Source organism: Cryptomeria japonica, chromosome 8 (genome assembly GCF_030272615.1).
Source record: "Cryptomeria japonica chromosome 8, Sugi_1.0, whole genome shotgun sequence".
NCBI classification, from domain to species: domain Eukaryota; kingdom Viridiplantae; phylum Streptophyta; class Pinopsida; order Cupressales; family Cupressaceae; genus Cryptomeria; species Cryptomeria japonica.
This window is the reverse complement of record NC_081412.1, coordinates 368,166,454-368,188,920: the sequence shown is the minus strand read 5'-3', so window position 1 is coordinate 368,188,920 and position 22,467 is coordinate 368,166,454. Positions and strand designations below refer to the sequence as shown.

Sequence of the window (22,467 nt, the reverse complement as noted above, 5' to 3'; positions counted from 1 at the left end):
CCACTCAACTGATTTTGGATTTAATACTATTCTCAAGTATCTCTCTAGAGGGTTCTATGCACCTCATTTGGTGTTTAGTTGTATGGGTTTATTTTATATTAACAGGACCCAGCACAAACAGTCTGAGACCTGCAAGTCCAAGCCAATTGGGTATTAAATCAAACTGAGCTGGTCAGGGAGGTCGGACTTGTAAGAGACTTGAGACTTACCATATTTGAGCATATGTTTTAGTGGCATGCATACTGGGATTAGTGACAAATACTTGTTTATACATTCACTGTCTTAGTTCTATTGAATATCTTTGGAGTATTTCAATTCCATGCTTTTTAAGCTTACTTCAAGGTATCTTTTGTATGGGGAGTATCACCCCTGCTTTGAAGCATAAAGAGAGAGGGATAAGATTGTCCCTAGGTCTACATCTTAATTTGTTTCACTGTTAGCATTTTCATGACCATACTGAAGTCAGTGAGTTGAGAGGATACAGTTGGTAGTATTATATAGTTTTATTCACACTTGAATGTGATTCAATCTCATTGGGAGGCTATTTGCTTGTTTTCCATGTAGCAACAAATGAGCTGCACCTTTCTCACCTAGCTTTTGCCTGATGATCGAAGCATTGTTTTAACCACAACCTATATCTATTTCATGATCTTGGCATTGTTTCAAAACTTTCTAAAGGATTTAGAAACAGGAAACTATTAGTATGAGATGATATAGCCTGGATATTAAAGTTCCAATATGTATTGCCTTTTGTTATATTGGTTTATATTTGTTATGAGTGCGATCGTGGTCCACAAGCAACTTAGAGGCAATAATGATATGATGAAGATTAGAATGTTCTCTGTTAAGGAGTATCCAAGAATAGTGTGCTTATACATTTGTGTGATTGGACTACAGGCATCTGGAAGAGAGGCAATAATGGCTGGTTTTTATCATGAAGGTTATGAGGAGTCTTTATTAATGCTCATGAGAAGACGGGGAGTTGATTCTGGATTAGTAGTCAAGGTTAGTACTGGTCTACTTCATTTTTATCTTTGGAAATGTTTTGCGGTATCTAAAATTGAAAGAAAAGAAGATAAGAGATCCATCTTTAAAAAATTCAAAATATTGATAAAAAATGAACCTCTCTCTATATCATAACTATTGGTCTCTTTATCTATCTATGTGGACATTTGTAAGCATATCTTTTTTTTGATAAACTAATTATTATATTAAGATGGAAATGTTACAGTGAAGGGGGCCTCAGGGGGGGAAAAATAGGCCAAATTTAAGATTACAAAGACCACAGGGACTTGAGATTGATAGGAGTATTTCATTGTGCAAAATGAGGAGAAACTGTGAAGAGCAATTACACATGTTTGAAGGTATGGATTGGGATTCCTTGTTTCACGAAGATGGCTTTGTTGTGCTTGTATGGCTTCAGAGATTTCTTGCAAAATGGTAAGTAGATATGGGTCTACTTTAGCTCATTCTGTCTAGATTGAGTATTAAGGATGGAGGGATTCCTTTCAGAAGCATGGGCAGAGGTTGATGATTGATTGAGAGAAATTTCATGGGCTGAAGAGTTGGATTGGAGATGAAATAATCTATCTTACCCCAAGTTTCCGGGATGGGGACGGCAGGGGATGGGGGTATGCGTTTCCGGGACGGTGATTTTTTTTGCCAATTTTGGGGACGGCTAGGGGACGGCTATATAAAAGTAGGGAAAATTAAAATAAATAGGGAAATTTAAAATATTCATATGAAAACATGTATAAAACATGCACATATCCATTCTAGAACCTTAACATATAAGAACTAGTAGAGTTCTTATGGCAAATTTGTGTTAAATTGAGAGTCAAAGTCAAATTGCTTATAGAATTCATTGTCTATATGCAGAATTTATGGGGACGTCCCCTAGGAGTCCCGTCCCTGGGACGGGGACGGCTGAAAAAAATACCGGGGACGCGTCCCCGGGTAACATAGGAAATAATATATGGATGATGGATAGAGGCTAGGGAAAATGAAAGTGAAGATCGAACTGGATAAAGTGAGGGTGAGTGATGCTCTAGCCCAAGCATTTAGGCGTGATAGCTCAGATGCAGAAAAGATTTGCAGTGGCTGAAAAGCGTTACGGAAAATTATTGGGGTTTGAAAAAGTGGGGGGGGGGGCATTAGAGATAGCAAGAGTGTCAATAGCTGATTTAGGTGGATACCTCCATGTTGGGTAGTAAGCGAAGAAGTGGCAAGAACAATAAATTTGCCCTTCATGGCCTTGATATTTTGCTGCTCCTCATCATCAAGGGAGATTGCGTGTTTGAGGATTGTTACAGCACTTCCTTTCACTCTTCATTTCTCAAGTGAATTTTCTTCACTCTCATCCTTTGTTGCTAATTCAATTCAGGGGTTTTACTTACTCTTTCTTTGCATTTTCCTCTCCCTGACCTCTAAGTTATATAATTTCTCTGATTTCTAGAGCTTTTTTGAGGATAAATTCTTATAGTGAAATCACAGTGAACCTGGGGGAGTTTCTGGGGATTTAATTGGTAAATTCTAAGCAATCTTTCAGTGGCCATGTTTTGTAGCTACAGAAAGTTTGCAACAGTGAGAAACCATGAAAAATTTACAGTGAAATTTGAGGTGAGCTGTTTGGAATTGGAAGGGAATTGCAAAATATATGGAAAAAGGGAAAAAGTAAAAGAATTAACTTTAGTTGAACCTCTTCTGTATGCCTTGTCATTCTTTACTTAAATAAATACAGCACCAGAATTCACCTCAATTCTTTTCCACCACATTTTTAATCTATAATCAACAAAAATTATGTGTGCTTTCATCCTAAAGGCAGAGGAGTTGCTATTGTGAGAATCAATTTCCAAATCTATGTTTTGCTGATGATTTGATTGCAGAGTGAAAGATGTGAAAGCCAGTGAAAGTTTTCATCATTGAGACCTGACTTGGAGTAGCAGATGGCATTTTGAAGAGGTGTCTAGTAGGGAGAAATAATAGAGTGTGGGTGTTATAAGGACACGAGTGAACAGAAAAAAGAATATTAGTGCAGAGACAGAATAAACTGGGTGGGGCGAAAAGAAGCTGGGAGTAATTCCTAGGGGCATGCGAGTATGTCTTGGAGGTGTGGCATAGATAAGGGCATTTTTTTCATGGTGGTTAAAAGATGTTAGGTAACATAGAGTGGTGAAAGTGATATGATATATAGTGGGTTGATTAAAGAACACCAAAAAAATCATTAAAAAGTTAGGCTGATTATTGTTTTGATACCTAGTGTTAAAGGTTAACATGCTGGACTTGGAAGGAGAAGGATGGAAGTGACTCAGATATCTAACACTTCAATTGACATTTCCTTCGAGTTAAACTCCAGCTTTCAATAGGCTTGGTAGATCTTGTAGTTCCAAATATTGAGTAATCGATTATAAATTTATAAGTATTTTTTATAACAAGATTGGCCAGCATGTTTACCACTTTATTAGATGTGGATAATTCCCCACTTCTACCTGAATACATGTATCTATGCATTGGATACTAAGTATATATATGATACATTTGGATGCATGGATGCCGTAGACATTTATATATGTCTATATTTGGGCCGCACCCTATACATCTACATAACCACACTGTTTGGGGACTGTGATGTCCCCGATATAATTAAATAATAAATTTAATTACTTTATTGTAAGGCCCCAAATTTAATAACAAATCTTTCAGGCCCTTTATTTAATTAGATTAGGCAAGTCTTAGTTTGGTCGTGTTGGCCTGTTTGTAACCCTTCGGGAAATTTCCCGGAGCCCATATTTATGGCCGAGTCTGTCATTTGTGTTAGTATGCGAATTTTGGTATTTTTCTCTATTGTGCGAATTCCTGTTGGAGTTCTATTATCCGCCATTTCGGAGGTGAAAGACCCTCCCTATTTGGTATTTGCAGTTTCGGTGAGATTCACCCCTCACCCTATTCTGTTCTGAGTACTTGTTCCGGATCTGGCAATCTTGAATCTCATCATTGTTTACTTTCTCCAGTTGTATATCTATTAATCTGATATACATGCATAAGGGATTCCTAATATTCAGAGTTCATTACTTACGGAAGATCAACCCCTTCACCGCACACACGCTAAAGTCCACCATACGGTTATACTACCGTACACCTCACCCCCACTGTACATCCCCCTGTACGTCTCACCTCCACCGTACATCTCACCTCGCCGTACACCCTCACCTACACCGTACACCCTCACCTACACCGTACGATTCCACACCCTCACCGTACGTAACACCTTCACCCGCATCTCACCTCCACTGTACACCCTCACCCTCACCGTATGGTCACACCTCTACATTCACAACCTTACCATACATTAACAAGGGAACATTACAGTGGTATCAGAGCTGGTGATCTTGCCAGCTTGTCATGTAGTGGATGCAAGTGTACACTAGAAGGAGGTACCGTTCGGCCGATTGAATGGGGGAACCACAGGACCCTGCAAGAGAAGTCATGGCACTATTAAGGGAGCTAACCAGAAGCCAAGCTCAGCTCAACGACACCATAACCAGAGGAGAGCAACGACAACAAATCATGGAGGAAACCTTGTGACAATTGGCCCTGGGAAAAACAAATGGAGAACAAAATGGGCAGGGCGATGACTCGGTCACTGGAAGGTCAAACATTCAACGCTCACATTCACGGCCGTTGATGCCGACTTTTCCTCAAAAATCAGAAGCGCCACGCGGGGAGCAAGAACCCACCTTTTAGGAGATACAAGCACAGTTGAACCAAGATTGGAGGGATGCAAATCTCGAGGGGGACATATCCTTCAAGGATTATGTTGAGCTCCGGATGAAAAACTCAGGCGGCAAAAGTCGGGGCTATTATGGACACTATAACAATGACATCAAGTGGAAGGTTGGCAAGATCAACCTGTCATCCTTTGAGGGGACCAGAGCAACCTCGACACGAGCTTGGGTTCAAAAAGCAGATACCTACTTCCAACTCAACTTGATGCTTGAAGATGAAGCTATCAAGTTTGCAACACTTCACTCGGAAGGAGTCGCACACGAATGGTGGCATCATGGGATGGTCACTCTCGGCCATGACTAGATAACTTCCTATGCCGACTTCACGGAGAAGCTCATAGATCGATTTGACGAGAAGGATCCAGAACTCAATTTCAAGGAGCTGGCGCAACTAAAACAATCGGGACCTGTGGATAGTTACATCGCAAAATTCCAGAGACTATCCATGTTGGTAACATACATCTCAGAGCAGAGATTGGTGGTCTTGTTCATGGATGGATTAATGGAACCACTGAAAGGCTAGGTGAAAGGGTTCAACCCCAGCATGCTCATGGAAGGAATAAAAAAGGCCCGTAATATGGCAACATCTTCCTCTTCTAGAAATTTTGCTCATACCAAACCACCTTTCGTTCCGAAGGAGAAGGATAATAAACCCTTTCCGAAGAGGTCATCGCTCGATGAAGCCACAAGACAAGAACTCAAAAGGAAGAAGCTTTGTTTCACCTGCAAGGACCCATGGTAACTAGGACACTGATGTTTGGGGAAAGGAAAGATTCGCTATATTGAAGTGATGTCCGATGGAGAAGAGGAGCACGAGGAAAGTGAACTACCAAGGGAAGAATCTGCTGAAGAAACCAGCGTGGCGGAGAGAATCTCCACATTGGTACGGAGGGGAGGCATCATTGCCACACTGGCGGGTACCCCAAGGTGCAGTGTATTTAGGATACGTGGTACATTCCAAGGGCAACGAGTCCTGCTTATGCTCGACAGTGGGGCCTCGCTCAACTTCATAAATATCACTCGTCACCCGAAGGGGTTTGTGTACAAAGGAGCATGAAGGGTTCGATGTCAAGGTGGCAGGAGGCAATCTCCTATCATGCACTCACCTGGTTCTGCAACTGAGCATCACTATGGGAAATTACACGGTGACCGACGACTTGTTTGTAGTAGATCTGGATGACACAGATGCCATATTGGGCATTCAGTGGATGGAGACCATCAACCAGTATACGCAAAGCTTCAAAAGGACGGAGTTCTCATTCGAGGTAGATGGTAGGAAGGTGGTTCTCAGAGGAATGTCGAATGGTGGCCTGAGGGAGATTTCTGCCAAACAAGTGGAAGCCATCTTTAGACATGATGAAGTAGTCTGGGTAGCACATTGCTTGATCTCGACAAAACCTGTGAAAGAGCAACCGACTTACTACCAGGATGAGGAACTTCAATCTCTTTTGGATAAGCATAGTTTGATCTTCGCTGATATTCCCCCTGGTATACCCCCACACCGAGGGTTTGAGCACACCATTGAGTTGGAGGAGGGAGCAAAACCTGTTATCACCACACCTTATCGCCACTCGAAGAAGTTCAAAGAAGAGATAGAGAAAACGATCCAGGAACTCCTCGATAAAGGATGGATCCGGCCCAGCTCTAGCCCCTTTGTGTCCTCGGTGGTACTGGTGAAGAAGAAGGACGAAACTCTCAGAATGTGTGTTGACTACCGTGCACTGAACAAGAAGACTATCAAGAATAGATTCCCCATTCCCAGGATCGATGAGCTGTTGGACGAACTACATGGCGCAGTCTATTTCTCCAAAATTGATCTCCGCTTCGGTCACCATCAAATTCGTATGAGGGAGCAAGATGTGGAAAAGACAGCCTTCCGTTGCCATTACAGACACTATGAATTCTTGGTCATGCCGTTTGGATTAACCAATGCTCCGGCCACTTTCCAGTCCTGCATGAACCACATCTTCAACAAACAACTGCGTAAGTTCCTACTGGTATTCTTCGATGACATACTCATCTACAACAAGATCTGGGAGGAACACCTGGGACATTTGGATGAAGTATTAGGGATTATGAAATTGCAATCACTGTATGCCAAAAGGTACAAATGTGAATTTGGAATGACTGAGGTCCTGTACTTGGGTCACCTCATCAGCGTCGAGGGGGTACAAGTTCACCAGGAGAAGATTCAGGCAATTTTGGATTGGCCTCCACCCAAGACTCTCTCGGAGCTGCGTGGATTTTTCGGATTGTGCAGATTATAGAAGGTTTGTGAAAGGATTTTCACAGCTTGGTGCACCACTGACAGATCTGACAAAGAAAGGATCCTTCCATTGGATTGTGCAGGCGCAACATACCTTCGATAAATGAAAAGAAGTTATGAGTACGTGTCCGGTTCTGGCACTACCAGACTTCACTCGCCCTTTCATCCTGGAGTGCGATGAATCGGGTGAAGGCATTGGAGCAGTGTTGATGCAAGACCATCACCCCATTGCCTCGAGAGTCGGAAGCTTTCGGGAGCTAAGCGGTTGTACTCCATGTACGTCAAGGAGATGCTCGCCATCATGTACGCACTGACGAAGTTTCTACAGTACCTCGTCGGGGCAAAGTTTGTCGTATGGACAGACCACAATAGCTTGTGATATTTCTTAGAGCAGAGGGATCCAAATGAATGACAACAAAAGTGGGTGAGCAAAGTCCAGGCATTTGATTTCGACATTGAGTATGTGAAGGGAAAGAATAACGTGGTAGCTCACACCCTGCCAAGAACGCCTACCATATGTTCTCTATCGCAGATTTCGGTGGATTGGAAGGAACACCTGTTGGTTGAATACTCCAAGAATACTTTTGCCTGCGAATTGATGAATGGTCAAGTGTAGGATGACTGGTACAATGTGGTTGACAACATCATTTACTACAAGGACAAAATTTATCTGGTACCCGAGTCCAAGATGAAGGAAAAGATTCTGAAGGAAATGCATGACTCTCCCTTGGTCGGACACCTGTGATACTTGAAAACCTACAGACAGATCCGATAAAGGTTTTCCTGGAAGGGACTTAAGAACGACATCCTGCAGTATGTGCGGGAATGCGCCACTTGCCAGCAGAACAAATCTGAGCACACCTTACCGACCGGACTGCTGCAATCACTGCCAATCCCCGACCAGAAATGGGATAGCATCTCGATGGATTTCATTACTGGGCTCCCTAAAGTGCAAGGAAAGGATTGCATTTTCGTCGTAGTTGACCGCTTGACCAAGTATGCCCATTTTTTTTGAAATCCCCACAGGATATCAAGCAGTTCAAGTGGTAGAGTTGTTCTTCCGTGAGGTATTCCGCTTACATGGTCTACCACGAAACATAGTCAGTGACAGGGATAGCTGTTTTTTGAGTACCTTCTGGATGGAGTTATTTCGGTTGGTAGGAACCGAGTTGTCACCCAGCACGAGCTACCATCCGTAGATAGACGGACAGACCGAGATTGTGAACAAATGGCTAGAGGGTTATCTCAGGAACTACGTCTCAGCGCAACATAAGGCTTGGGTTCGCTTGCTACATTTGGGCGAACATTGTTACAACACCACCTATCACATGTTGATAGGCATGCCACCATTGTGACGAAGGTGCCAAATAAATCCTATCTTTGTACAGGATAAGGTCATTAACCACCACAGATCTATCATCTTGTATAAATCCCTCTATCAAATCTGTTGCCCACTGATCCTTAGCATATTCGGCTATTATTTTCTCCTTCCAGTCTGCTGAAATCTCAACCAGAGAGCATACATGCGGTCTCCTAGAAAGTGCATCGGCCACTACATTCTTCCTCCCTTTGACATACTTGATGTCAAAATCATATGCTTGTAGTCTGGTGGTCCACTTCTACTGCCTATCGTTAAGATCTCTTTGGCTCATAAAATATTTTATACTGTTATGATCTGTTTTAATTACAAATTTACCCCCAACCAGATAAGACCTGAATTTGGCCAATGCATGCATTGTGGCCAACAACTCCCTATCATATATGGAGTAGCTCTTCTCCACTCCCCTTAGCTTCCAGCCTTCCTGCTCTCAAAAGCAATGGGATGCTTTTCCTGCATTAAGACTGCACCCACCCCATCTCCAGATGCATCACACTGAAGCTCGAATGGTTTGGAGAAGTCTGGAAGTGCTAATACTGGACAAGATGTCATCAACTGTTTGAAGTGCTCGAAGCACTTCTGAGTTGTCTCTGTCCATACAAAGGCTCCCTTCCTGGTCAAATCCGTAAGTGGTGCTGCTGTCTGTGAGAACCCCTTCACAAACCTCCTGTAGAAACCACATAGACCAAAAAAACCCTTGAGTTGGGTAAGATTAGTAGGAGTAGGCCACTCAACTATAGCTTTGATTTTATTTGGATCCACCCTCACTCCATCTGCGCTAATGATGTGCCCGAGGTACAATAACTCCGTCATGCCAAATTCACATTTAGATTCTTTGGCATAAAGGGACTCACTCTCAAGTATGCTCAATACCTCCTCCAAGTGTTGTAAGTGCTCCTCCCATGTCCTACTGTATATCAGGATATCATCAAAGAATATAAGCACAAATTTCCTTAACTGTCTCTTGGACACCTGGTTCATACAACTTTGAAAGGTAGCTGGAGCATTGGTTAGGCCGAATGGCATAACCAAAAACTCAAAGTGGCCGTAATGGCACCTGAAGGTTGTCTTCTCTACATCTTCTTCTCTCATCCTAATCTGATGGTACCCAGAGCGCAAGTCTATCTTCGAGAAGTAACGTGCACCATGTAACTCATCTATCAACTAATCTATTCTCGGAATGGGGTACCTGTTCTTGATTGTCTTTTTGTTGAGACAATCAATTCTTGTTGAAGATCCCAAGCATGGATACCCAACCAAGAATAATATCCAACATAACTAGAAAGGTACACATCATAACTTTAAGTGCCAATCATAACATCATGCACATCAAGGAAGTTTGTGACCATTTTGGTAATCTCTTGTGACCCATCCTTGAAAGCATCAACAACTAAGATGCAAGGAGCAATGTTTGTCTTCAGAACCAAACCCAAAAAAGATTAGTATAATATAAAACATCACTCAATCCAAAGGATGGATTGTCAAACATGTAGATGTCATATTTATGTCCTCTCTCCAAAGCTATGTAAGTATCAAGCTTGAAACCTCCTTTACTTGGTGCTGTTCTGAAAATTCCATTAAGAACATGTAACGCCCCGCTAGGAAACCCCGAAGGGATTAAACTAAAACACTAGAAAAGAGTGTAAATAATTCTTTTAAAAAAACTTTAATAAGTTTAATGATGCATTAAGTTAACATTACATTTAATTTACACAACGAAAGACTTAACTTAACTCCTAAAGGGTTTCCCAACATGGTTAACATGATTTAAACTAAACATTGCTTAACGTTAATTAATCCAATCTAAGATGATTTATTCATAAAGACATAATTACACTAAACAATGATTAATTTATTCAATAGTATGAGATATGATTAACTTACCTAAATTCCATTCATGATGATTCTTTCCTTTACATTACAATTGATATTCTAATGAAACATGTACATTTAACCATTTAAGTTCCATCAATACATTTGTTTTGTATCATATGATTGAAATAACATTACATTGCACCAAATCACTAAGTCTCATATGAACACATAATGTTTACATTTAAAATTACATCTTGCCATGGAGGCATACATATCAAATAATACAACTGACCATATAAGGTCCAAGATATACAAAGAGTGATCCAAGATAACAAATCGGATCCAACTGGATAAACAAGACGCTTGAATCCAAGAGCAACTGGAACACCTGTGAAGCCAACTCCCGTAAGAAAGAACAAACACACCCGATAGAAAGTGGCACTACCACCTGACCATGTGGCTCAAAAGAACCACCCCACCGTGCTAGGAGATAGAAATAAGACCCACTAGCAACCTACAAGGTATGCACACATGGTCGAAGCACAACATCGGGAAACTCACATAAATCATAAACTCGCAGAACATGACTCCACAGCAAAACTCAGGTTATACCAACAAGGCTACACACTAGTGACCATAAGGGAAGAGTGTCATCACATAGCTTGGTATGGTTATCCTGGCAGGCCTCCATAGGTTCCGACCCCCATCTTGGGTTATCCTGGTAACCTCCTGAACCCCTGACCCCATCCAAGTCTCATGCGGACCCAAACAATCCTTTTGTGAGGACAAGGTTGTTGGTTTGCCATTCCAGGCCTTCCCATTGCATCCTGAGTCTGTACTAGCACTCAACCATGAGCGAGGTACAATTATCTTACTTAATGTTTTAGCTACCCAACCCCCTAATATATTATTAGTTTATCACTTAACCAACTTTCGAGGGGTTATCTTGCTAACCTTTTTGCGCGCGACCCCCACTTGAAAGTCTCTCTCCCTTATGACACTAAACAAATATCCCCAAAAGAACTCCAAGGCCAAAGTACCAAAACAAAGTTACACAACGGAGTTCAAGGCCATTGAGAAACACTTGGTCATACAAGCCCTTGCACCTAGATTAAATCAATTGAAGAAACATAGCCAACTCACATGACTGACCAATGGAAAAGACCACACGAAAAAGCCTAATACCATTCAACACTGAGGACTTGCAGTTTTAAATTAAATATGAAGATAGTCAGAGATAAAACAAACACCTTCACTAATTTAGAATAACAATTCATTTTTCTTTCATTCAAAACATAAAATTGGCCAAGGTTTCTAACTTTTCTATGTTTCCAAAATAATCCATTTAATAATAACCATTCCACTCATTCAGTTAAAAATTCAAATCTGTATTTGTCATATCCATTTAACATTTCAAAAACATCTTAAGCACATCTGGTATAACACAAGTATATATATATATATATATATATATATAAATATATATAAATATATAAATCTAAATTTAATAATCTGCTATTTTCCTTTTTAAAATAAAATACCCTTTTCTCTTTATTTTTAAAGAAAATCATTTTCCAGCATATAAAAATGCACATATAAATATATACATATAAATATATATATACATATACATACATACATATATATATATATATATATTTAAAAATATTATTAAATAATATTAAAAAAAAAAAAATTAAAAAAAAAACCAAACGCTATGCGCTGCTTCGTAGCCCCTTAAAGGGGAGGGTGTTGCGGGGAATAATCATTATAGGTGGTTGTATTATGTTATGTTATGTTATCATGTGTAATAATGGGTTAGGACAGTTAGTTAATCGTCCCGAAGGGGGCAGTTGGACGCGATGGTTGGTTGCACTCCTTCGGGTATTATATATTGCATACCTTTCCTTCTTAGTATCATCATCATAGTCGTATCTCGGTGTAATGTTATAAGCACTTGATGTACATGGACTGTTGAATTAATACAGAGACTAGTTTGTTAATATATTTCCATTATGTTCTGTGCATTTACTTCCTGCACTTAATCGTTTACTCGTATGTGGCAAATAGAGGGGCAGTGGCTGTGTGGGCCACGACATGGCCCTCCCCACAGGGTTGTGGGTGGACCATGGCGTGGTCCACACCCACCATGGCTCTCCCCATGGCAATGGGGAAGCCACGACTCCCCACGCCATGGGGTCTGTGGTGCCCAACACCCCCCCAACATACATTAAAACATTTTTTTTTAATAATTTTTTTTTAAAACAAAACTAAACCATAAACATGCTCAGTAAAATATTCACCAGCACTAACAAAAAACCCAATAAATTTATTTTTTACCAGTAAATTTAAAAAAAATAAACCCCAACAAAATTTCAAATCAATTTTTAAAACAGGGGTTTTGAAAACACAAAAACAGGGTATGTGGTTTTTTTTTTCTTTCCAAATTCTTTTCAAACACCTAGCAAATTCAACACACCCAATTCCCTGGTTGCCCAAAATGGAAAATTTTGGCAGCATAACCCCCCCATTTTGAACAATGGGAAAATAAAAATTGGACAACCAACAGGGAAATTAAAAATACATAAAATCAAATTGCTTTGCACACTCAATTTATAAGCTTAACAGAGGGTTGTTTTTAAACCAAGATTTTGCAAAAATAAAAGATCTAAAATCCCAACTTGGTGAACTTTCTAGGAAGATTAAGTTGAAGAAGAGCAAGCCTCCAACTTCAACCAGAATCTCCAACCACAATTTCTCCAGCCAAAAGCTCACACAGAAAATTTCCAGAAAATATCCCCAAATGTAGAATGAAATGATTTTGGAAAAGATTTGCATTAAATAGAATTTCCTTTCCAAAAATATCCCTTTTAGGTCAAATTTATGTTTTAAATGAAAGATAGAGAATTTTAATTTCTTTTTCCAAAACAATGACTTTTTAATTTAAATTTTCAAATTGAAAAGAATTGATCCTTTTTTTTCAAAAATGAAAATCAATTTAACAATCAATAAGCATAAAGGTAAAATAAACACATAATCGTTATCCTTTTTTTTTTTAATCAATTGAAAACACAATATAAAATTTCCTAAATAATTCAACAATTTGATTTTTAACTAATCAAATAAAATACTCGATTAATCTATTAAACATAAAAATACGCTCACTCAATTATTTCTAAATTTAATTTTAATATATGCATAACACGCAAACAACAAAGCAAAACAGAACCACGACCCGCATACCAACATAGGGAAGGTTGACCGACAACTGACAATGCTCAGTGACGATCAAGGCTAAGGGTGAAACTTAGGGCCTTAAGACTATCTCCTCCACTTCCATCGGATTATTTAGGTACGCTCAAACCTGTGGAACCAGGTGAAGTCAGTACCTTGTACCTGTAATTCCTGCATCACCAATTCACGCATACATATATATATTCAAACACAGTAGATACACCAGTGAAGGAGAATCATGTCGTTCCCTGTCTCACCGAAGTGAGTGAAGGAAAATCATCTCCTCGCACCCCATACACTTCACACATACATGACAACATATACATAATGCATCTGAAGCATAAAGTAAATGTGTTAGTCCATGGTCAATAATCCAATAAAATAAACATCTAACCATCAATAAGGAAATAATGCATAAACAACATCCACTGAATCTCAAATCAAATTATAACACAACATAGCATAATATCTGAATAAAATATTGCCATATAAAGTATCCACTAATATCCACTGAAAAAGTCAACCATAGTCAAAATAAGTATCTAAAAAGTCTGATCGAGGGAGGGGTACCACAGAACAAGAACAATGTTTGGAAACTTTTCAAAATCTGAAATGTAGAAATCTCCATGAATCAATTCATCCCATGGAGAAGATACATCGCCAACTACAATTGAAGAGCATGTAATACTACTCATCAACTTAGACAAGGTATGAAATGTCCCACTTGTTGGCCAACTCCAAAACCCAAGACCAAACTTCATGCAAGAATGAAGCAATTCAAAGTGAATACAATTAATGCAATAACTCTCAATTGAAATCATTAATTTGCATACCCAAGTTACTATCCATTTCCTCGTGTAGTAAGGAATGATGATACCTCCTAGTTTCATATCACTCCAAATGCCATCCTCCTGTCTCCTCATTTGCACATTTCATATTTGGTGGTCTCCCAGGAGTGTATCCAATCACCTCATAAATTGGACATAGATCAACATCAAGCTAGAAGCCACACTCCAACTCAAGTTCTAAATCTTCTCCTAGATCCCACACTTTTCTATTTTCACCAAGTGCAATGCTACATTCAAGAGTTGTTCCATGCTCCAACTCAAAATGTGGATTGTCATATGTCATCCCAACTCCCATCTCACATAATGGGTTATCAATGGACACCACAACTTGATTCTTCCAATCGTGTTCATGCAGTATGATGAATACACAAATCAGACCCTATGTCATACCTGTCAGCAGTAACTCCATAGCTGTCCCATGACTCATGTGCCTCTTTAACATCAACTTGATGAAAATGCTCAACAATAGGATTAATAATCTCATGAAATTTTTGCTCAAAAACAGCCTTAAGCAATGATAAATTAGATTTTCTTTCAAGAATAAAATCAACACCATCAATGCCATCCTCCATGCATGTATTGTGTTCTCAAATCAGAACATCATCACGATCACAAGGAAATTCATCCCATGTAGGATCCTCATCATACTTAGGGGCTAACACACCCGAATCCCATGTGTTAAAGTGTTGATTTCTTTTTAGATAAAATATGTTCACTATGCTCCTCTTGCTCAGTTGTCTCTCTGAATACGTCACTCTCCAACTCACCAATGCTGATGTCATCATGAACAACTCTCTCCATAGGCTTGGTTTGAAAGTCAAACCAAAAGCCACCTGTGTTAACAACACCGGAATAAGATAAAGGATCATCAAAAACTGATTTGAAGTCATCATCTTATTTGCTTCTCCATGCCTTAATTTGAAAATACACGAGTGAACTCAATAACATCATCTGCTCCATAAGAATCATTAAGGAGGTTATTAGAATCGTCACTAGTTGAATCCAAACTAAGATACAAGGCTACTGTTTTGTCCTTTTCTTGATGCACAACCTCAATCACAGTAGCTGCATGCATGTCCAAAGAGTCATCCTGATGTTCTGTCACAAAGTCCTCATTTTTCAAGGCAACATCTTATTTAATTTTTTCTGCTATACACTCCTCTTCATCCATCTCCTCAGACTCAAAATGATTCAATCTTCTAAAAGGTTTAGAGCTGGCAAGTGTTCCTTCACTCTCCTCTTCCATTTCAGACTCTTCTGATTCATGAACTCATCAAATGACAAATGATGTTTGATCACATCAGGAAGGGTGTCATACTCTGCCAAAGCATTCCTCAACTCACTGAGAACCTGTTGATTGGTAGAACTAGTTTCTAAACTATGTGTTTGATCGCCTTGTGAATTATTTTGATCAAATTTGTCCAATAATTGTGACATCATGTCAATCATGGCACTTAGCTTTCTTTCCATTCTGTCATGTCCCCTCCTTGATCTTTATATATAGCATAAATGAAACAATTATTATTATTAATTAATATAATATTGATCAATGAATGATTATTTGAAATTATTAAATATTATTATATATTTATCAACAATAATATTCTTGAAATATTTAAATTAATATTATATTACATAGATAATAAACAAATATTACAATATGTCATGTCACCCGTATAAAATTGATATAATAACATTTGACTAACAATGATATATATTTATTTATTTATTTCATTTTTTAATCTAGTAATCTAATTATCCTAAACAGATTGGTTTCTAAACTAATGCTAAGCTAATGACCACTAAGAGGCACGATAAAGTAGAGGCATGTTTTAAGACTTGTCTCTAACCCTCGAAGAGACACGACTACTCAAATTGGGAAATAAATATAAGTATAGCCTCATACAAGTAATAGGGGGGATACGAAAGGAGTAATGGGGGATAATATGAAGGGGATCCAAAGGTTATAGCAGACCGATCAGATGAGAATAAAAAATGTTATCAAACGATAGGCAGATTATATATTGGTTCTTGGGGGTGAGAATTGTCAGAACTACTATAGAATAAAATACCCTTGCTTTTAGGAGTATGTTGGGGGATAGAAACGACAGAGAAAGGACGAAATCGGGAAAATGAGCATACGGGTAGACTATAAAAATATCCTATCAGATCGTATCAAAATTGTTATTAAGTTGAAGGCAATAAACATCCTTGTTCTTGGGGGTATGTGTTGTCCTCATTTTTGAATTTTGAAAATGTGATAATTCCTAGAAATTTTTGCTTAAAATGCATCATTTTTGTCTCTAGGGCACGTTTTACAAGGTGCAAAACTCACATTTGTTAGTGTTAAATCATCAAGGGGTGTCTTTGGCATTGTTGTCTTGGTTTTGGTGAGTTTTGGCCTTCATTTTCCTAGCTTTCTGTGCAATTTCAGGTTTTAGAGCAGTAATTGCAAGTTGGAGATTTTACTTTAAGGCACGCTTTTTGAGGCAAAATTCTTGCTTCTTTTTGAACTGGACTAATCTTCGGTTCATCCTTTATCCACGTTTCAAATTTCATCGCATTCTGAGTTCGTTTGTTTGGTCTTTCCTCCAAAATCAGGTTTTGATCTCTGAACTGTGAGTGGGAAATTTTCCTTCTTTTGCAAGTAAAAGATAGTTTTTCTTTTAATATAATAGGAACTTTTTCAAACAATTACAAGTGAAATCTTATAAAGATATGTAACTTGTAACTTGTTTATTTTCCATTCCTATTATTTGTCTTTTAAGTTACTTTGTAGGGACTTTTTGATCATATTACAAGTGAATTTAAAATTACAATTTTATAAGAACTTGTAATTACCCTTTAAACTTCCTACTCTTTCCTTTATTTTTCTTTGTTTTGTAAGTTTTAAAACTTGTAATCGGGTTTCTGAAACCCAATTACAAGTCTTTTGGTGAGTTTTATTTATTTTTCTTAAAAGTAACTTGTAACGTGATTTTAAAAGCCCTATTACAAGTTATTTGTAAAAAGTAACTTGTAATTAGTGTTCCACGGGCGTTGGGGACGGGGGGACCAAGGGCCTAAGTTTGGGGACGGCGGGGTGGTGGTGCTGATATAGTTATACATATACATATAGTACTTGAAAAACTAGTTTTGAAAAGATGTATGACAGTATAAGAATTACATTTCAAATGAGACTATAGGAAATTTGAAATACTAAATCTAAATACCAAGATTTCTAAGTTGTGTTGTTATATGGAGCCTAATTAGACTCAAAGGTTAGATTTTCCGTACTTCTATCGGCGTGGTTTCCCCCTATATTTTTCAATGGGGGTTTGGGGGCAGCGTCCCCAAGTTGCGGCGCGTTCCCTGTTGCGATACAGGGCTGGGTCGAGGGGCAGTGCCCCATGAGGCCAAAACTACTCTTATTATTTTCTAAAGGCGTCGGGTTTTATTCTTCTATTGGCCCACGTCCAATTAGGGTTTACCCCTTAACCCCCAAAAAAGTCATTTTATTTTATTTTTTAATTTTAAGCATTGCATATATGTGGGGGCGACAAGAGATGTCTGGGCGTCTCGCCGTCCCTTGAGAGACGTTTGCACGTCTCTCGAAGGACGGGGAGACGCCCAAACATCTCCCAAGGAGACGTGGAGGCGTCTCCATGTCTCTCTGGGAGACGCAGAGACGTCTCCCAGTCTCCGGCGGCGCTTGGGTGGCGGTGGCGGGACGGCAGGGGACGTCGCGTCCCCGTCCCCCCGTCCTGGAGACGTCCCCGTCTCGGAGACGCGGCCAAAAAGGGGGGGGGACGCGTCCTCGTGGAACACTGCTTGTAATGAGTCATGAAAAACTCGATTTGCTTCAAGTAAAGAATTACAAGTCATTTTAAACTTGTAAAGACTCTTTCCAAACCCGAAATCAGTTTTTATGGATTTTTAACTTGCTCTTGCTCATATGTACCCTGACTGGAGAGATTTTTGGCATGAAGAACACTTGGTAGATATGCAACTTCAGTTAATCCTTGTTTCTCGCCCTATTCATGCCATGTTTTGGCAGATTTTCAGTTGGTTTTCCCCTCTTCTTTCATGGCCACATGTGAAGAGGAGGCGTTTTGGTCTGTGTTTTCATCTTCTTTTCACATTTTAAGGAAGAGTTGAGTCTTTGTTGCTAAGTCGCGTGGGCAGATTTGCTAAGACATGGTACAGATTTTTGTTCCTTTGTTACTATTTATTGATGCATTTCTTTCTTTGCCCGAATGGTTAGGGTTTGCTGAAAACGTTTTCTATCCATAAGTAAAAGCAAGTAAAATGATTTTCCAAAGAAGCTTTTGTATTTTCTCTCCATGGTCAAATCTCCACAAGGCAGCTGCAAGCTTCTTTTATTCTAAATGTCAAAGTTCTTCATCTCCATTGTTTTACTCCCATTATGGATGATTTGCAAAGTTTTTCCCATTGCATTACAAGTTAAATTTGCCTCTCATACCAATCATGGCCATGACTATCAGAGATGTTTATGTGCATTCCCAATAAGACAAGCTTGTGTTCTTCCCTTCAAGTAAGTTTACATTTTACTTGTAATCGAGATTTTGAAACCCGATTACAAGTAGTGATATTTGACATGTCTATGCTTTTCCCATCAAGAAAATGCTTGCTTTTGGGTTTGTATGGCCTTTCACCATGTCAAAGTTAGCCTCATGTGAATACTTGCATTTGCAGTCAGCCTTCCAAAACCCGAAATTGGTCCAAAATGCAATAAAAAAACACTTGAAAATGAGTCTCTAGGGTCCAATTACAAGTGCAAACTTGTATTTTCCCATTACACATGAAGTTGAATGTTTACTCTCCACAATTGCAAGTCAATGCTCTTGTTTTTCCACACATGTAATGCAGTCCTCAAAACCTGAAATTCACTTGTGAGCCCATTTTTGCATCAATTTATCCCTTCCCTTGTCAGTCTTGTTTGCCAACGCAATCTATCGAACGAACAAATTAAGGCATGGGCCTTATTCTACAAGCAGATTCCAAGATTGGAGGATGATACAAAGAAAGAACAACAACATGACGGAGCCACACAAGGAGATGGATAAGTGATATGAATGATTGAGAGCATAGAATGCTTTGAAGACAGAGATAGGCTTCTTACTTTAGCCTTGCAAAGAACTTGCCTCCTGAAAAGGCAGTACTACCCCAAGCAAGAAGATAAGATTGATGTTCGTTGGCCAAGGACACAAAGATCATTAAGGATGCGAATTCTCGTTCCGGTTCGAGATGTCTTCACCAATCCTGAATACTTCAAGTTCTAGTATCCTGAAGCAGCATGAAGATCATCACAGACAAAGGATGATGTAGTTAGAGTCATGTCTTCGGATGCATAGAATAGTTTCAATTATGCATTTTTAATTTTGTTTTGACAAGTTACATGTAAAAACAAGTTTTGTAATTGCAAGTGTCACTTTTACTTGCATTTTTGTAAAATGTAATTACATGTAAAACAACTACAAGTTGAGTAGGATTAGGACTGTAGTTGGAATAAGTCATGGTGGTTGAGAGAATTTCTCAAGTTAGTAGGGATCCTCCCACCTTTTTCTCAAGGCTCCTCTCCTATAAATACTTGAGGGGATCTATTGTAATCTATATCTTTTTGGCAATGCAACAAGACTCTGCTAGTTTGTATGTACACTCTATGACTTTGAGCTTAGTTGTAAATCAGATTGCAGTCAATTAAAAGAGGCAAAATGCTTTCAAACTTTGTGTTGATTCAAGGTGTTATGTGACGACATTTTCTGGAGATTGATTGTGAGTTTTGAGGTGTTATACAAGAGAGATTCAAGCTCAATCTTGGAGACTTTGAGCTGCTTATTGCGTTTGGAGTTTTAGATTGGTTTTCAGATTTGACACTGTAGACGTTGAGCTGCTTGTCACGTTTAAAACGATTGTAGGATGCTCAAGAAAAGGGGTAACTTGCAGACTTTGTGCTGCTTTTATTTTCTATGTTTGTGCATAAGAGGTGCATCATGTAGTTAGACTTTGAGCTGCTACATATTGTGCTTAGTTATCAAAAAATCATCTAAAAAGGTTGATAGGAGAGTAGATAGTTGAAGACTTTGAGCTTTCTTTCTGTTTTTTCGTCCCGGAGAAGCAACGAAGGACTTTGTGCCTTAATGTAAACTTTGCTTCTTTACTTAGTTTACTTCATTAGTCATTTGTGCTTTCAGCTGTGATTCTTTTCTGAAAGAAGAGAAAATAATAAGTGTCTTTTCTGAAAAAGAGAACAAGACAGAGTTTCACCCAGATTTAGAATAGATTTAGAGTTAGAGTTTTTCAACCAACAGTATGAACAATAATGTGCTTAATATGAATGCTTAATTAATGAAGCCCGATAATGTTATTAGATAGAAATTAATAATAACATAAATACAGTTAATAATATAATTATTATAATATTTACTGGTAAATGCTCTGCAGTAATATATAATGATAATAACTGAAAATGAATATATATATATATATAGTTTGACTAAACAAATAAATATTAGAATATAAATCAGATAGAATTATTAAGTTGATATCGGAAATAAGAATATGTTTCTCTGTTACGACTGCCAATATTTAAGAAGTTGGGAAAGGAGACACTTTCACATAGGGGACATTACAATTGGTTTGACACTTGCATTAAGAACTATGGATGTGTGATAAATGAACAATTTATTTATTAATAGTTAAATGATTGAGCTGTAGAATATCACTTATTTGATTCATGTTAAGGTGGAATTTTCTCCTAATCAACTTAGTTTATGTCATAAGTATGTTGAGATGGATTATTATGGTTAAAATAGGCCTAAACTTAGTAGGGGACTTTACACATTCTGTTATGCAACTCACAACTCCACAGGCTGGTGGGTTCTTAAGCTCTGATACTGCTATAATATGCGACCCTGTTCTAGGACCAATTTTTTTTCACTTTTTCTAATTGAGATATTTTGTCAAACAATATGCTTGTAAGCTTTTTATGCACAGTTTCAGATTTACAAGTCTAACATATTTATTGGTTCTTGCTCAATACGTGGAAAAATAATAGAATAATAGTATATAGTATGCTGCCCTATTGCTACCAATTTTTTTGCTTTCAAACAGTTGGCTTGGAAGCGTTTAGTTGCAATGCTTGGTGATTTTGAATTTTGAATTATTTCATTCATAAGCAAAATCACAGAATATAGATTATAACCTTTGCTTTTGAAACTGAGATACTACAGAGAATTTCTTATTGAATTATTGCAGATATAATGTCTTTGTTACAAATTTCAGAGATAAACACAGTTTTCTGACCTGGTTACAGAAAGAATTAGCAGTGGCAAAACATAAAGAAAGTAATATCTCAATCTGATCCTTTATTCCAACATTGTTATCTTTCAAACATACATCGACTTAGTATAATAACCTTCAATGTCTTACAGCAGCAGCTTGACTGTGATAAACTTGAATCCAAGAAACTTCACTTGTCTTCAGTGCTAAATTGGAAGGGAAATAGAAGAATCCTTACAAATCTGATATTAGCTACTCAACAGCAGCAATATCCTCTTTCTTTAGCCAAGACATCACAAACAAAGTCCCTTTTTCCCTTCATGATCAGCTCTATGCATTTTGAAATCAGCATGCAAAAAAAGCACCAATCTTCTGATTTAACTCTTTCAGACTGCCTTTTGCCACATCCTGCTAGCCACAACAAATCAATTCCCTTTTATATTTTTGTCTTCATCTGCAATTTGTCTTTTTCAGATGGTTGCCTTCTTATGTGTCAATTTGGTATTGTTATCTTCACGTGGACAGGGGAAAGATTTATACTCCTATGAATTCCTTCTTAAGAGTAGTAGCTGGCCTTAGAAAGTAATTTCGGCTTTACACATTAGAGTTCCACATAAGCAGCAAGATTAACACACCACCCTCTGTCCTCCTTATGCACTCGCCAATCGTTATATTGACCTTAAGAAACAACCTAAGCGACAGTAATTAGCACACCAATACCACAACAGATGTTTCACCTTCAACTTTCAAGCCAAAGAAAGTAATTACCTCATGCCAAGACAAGGGATCACCTTTAACACCAAATCCTCGCCAAGCAATGAAGCATTAGCCACACCAAGAGAAAGGGATGAATCTACGCCA

At 38.5% G+C, this 22,467-nt stretch overlaps 1 protein-coding gene across 3 annotated transcripts in view; it reads left to right on the top strand.

Moving 5' to 3' along the window:
• Window positions 1-22,467, top strand: part of LOC131066316 (uncharacterized) — a 127,547-nt gene that overhangs the window by 83,393 nt on the left and 21,687 nt on the right. For 2 of the 3 annotated variants that reach the window (XR_009111649.2, XM_058001052.2), the window contains exon 7: window positions 898-1,005. The exons of the other annotated variant lie outside the window; for it this stretch is intronic. Coding sequence is in view for 1 of the 2 variants with exons in the window: in XM_058001052.2 (XP_057857035.2) it covers window positions 898-1,005 (108 nt within the window). In the remaining variant the exon portion in view is untranslated. The remainder of the gene's footprint in view (window positions 1-897; window positions 1,006-22,467) is intronic. 3 annotated transcript variants of the gene reach the window in all.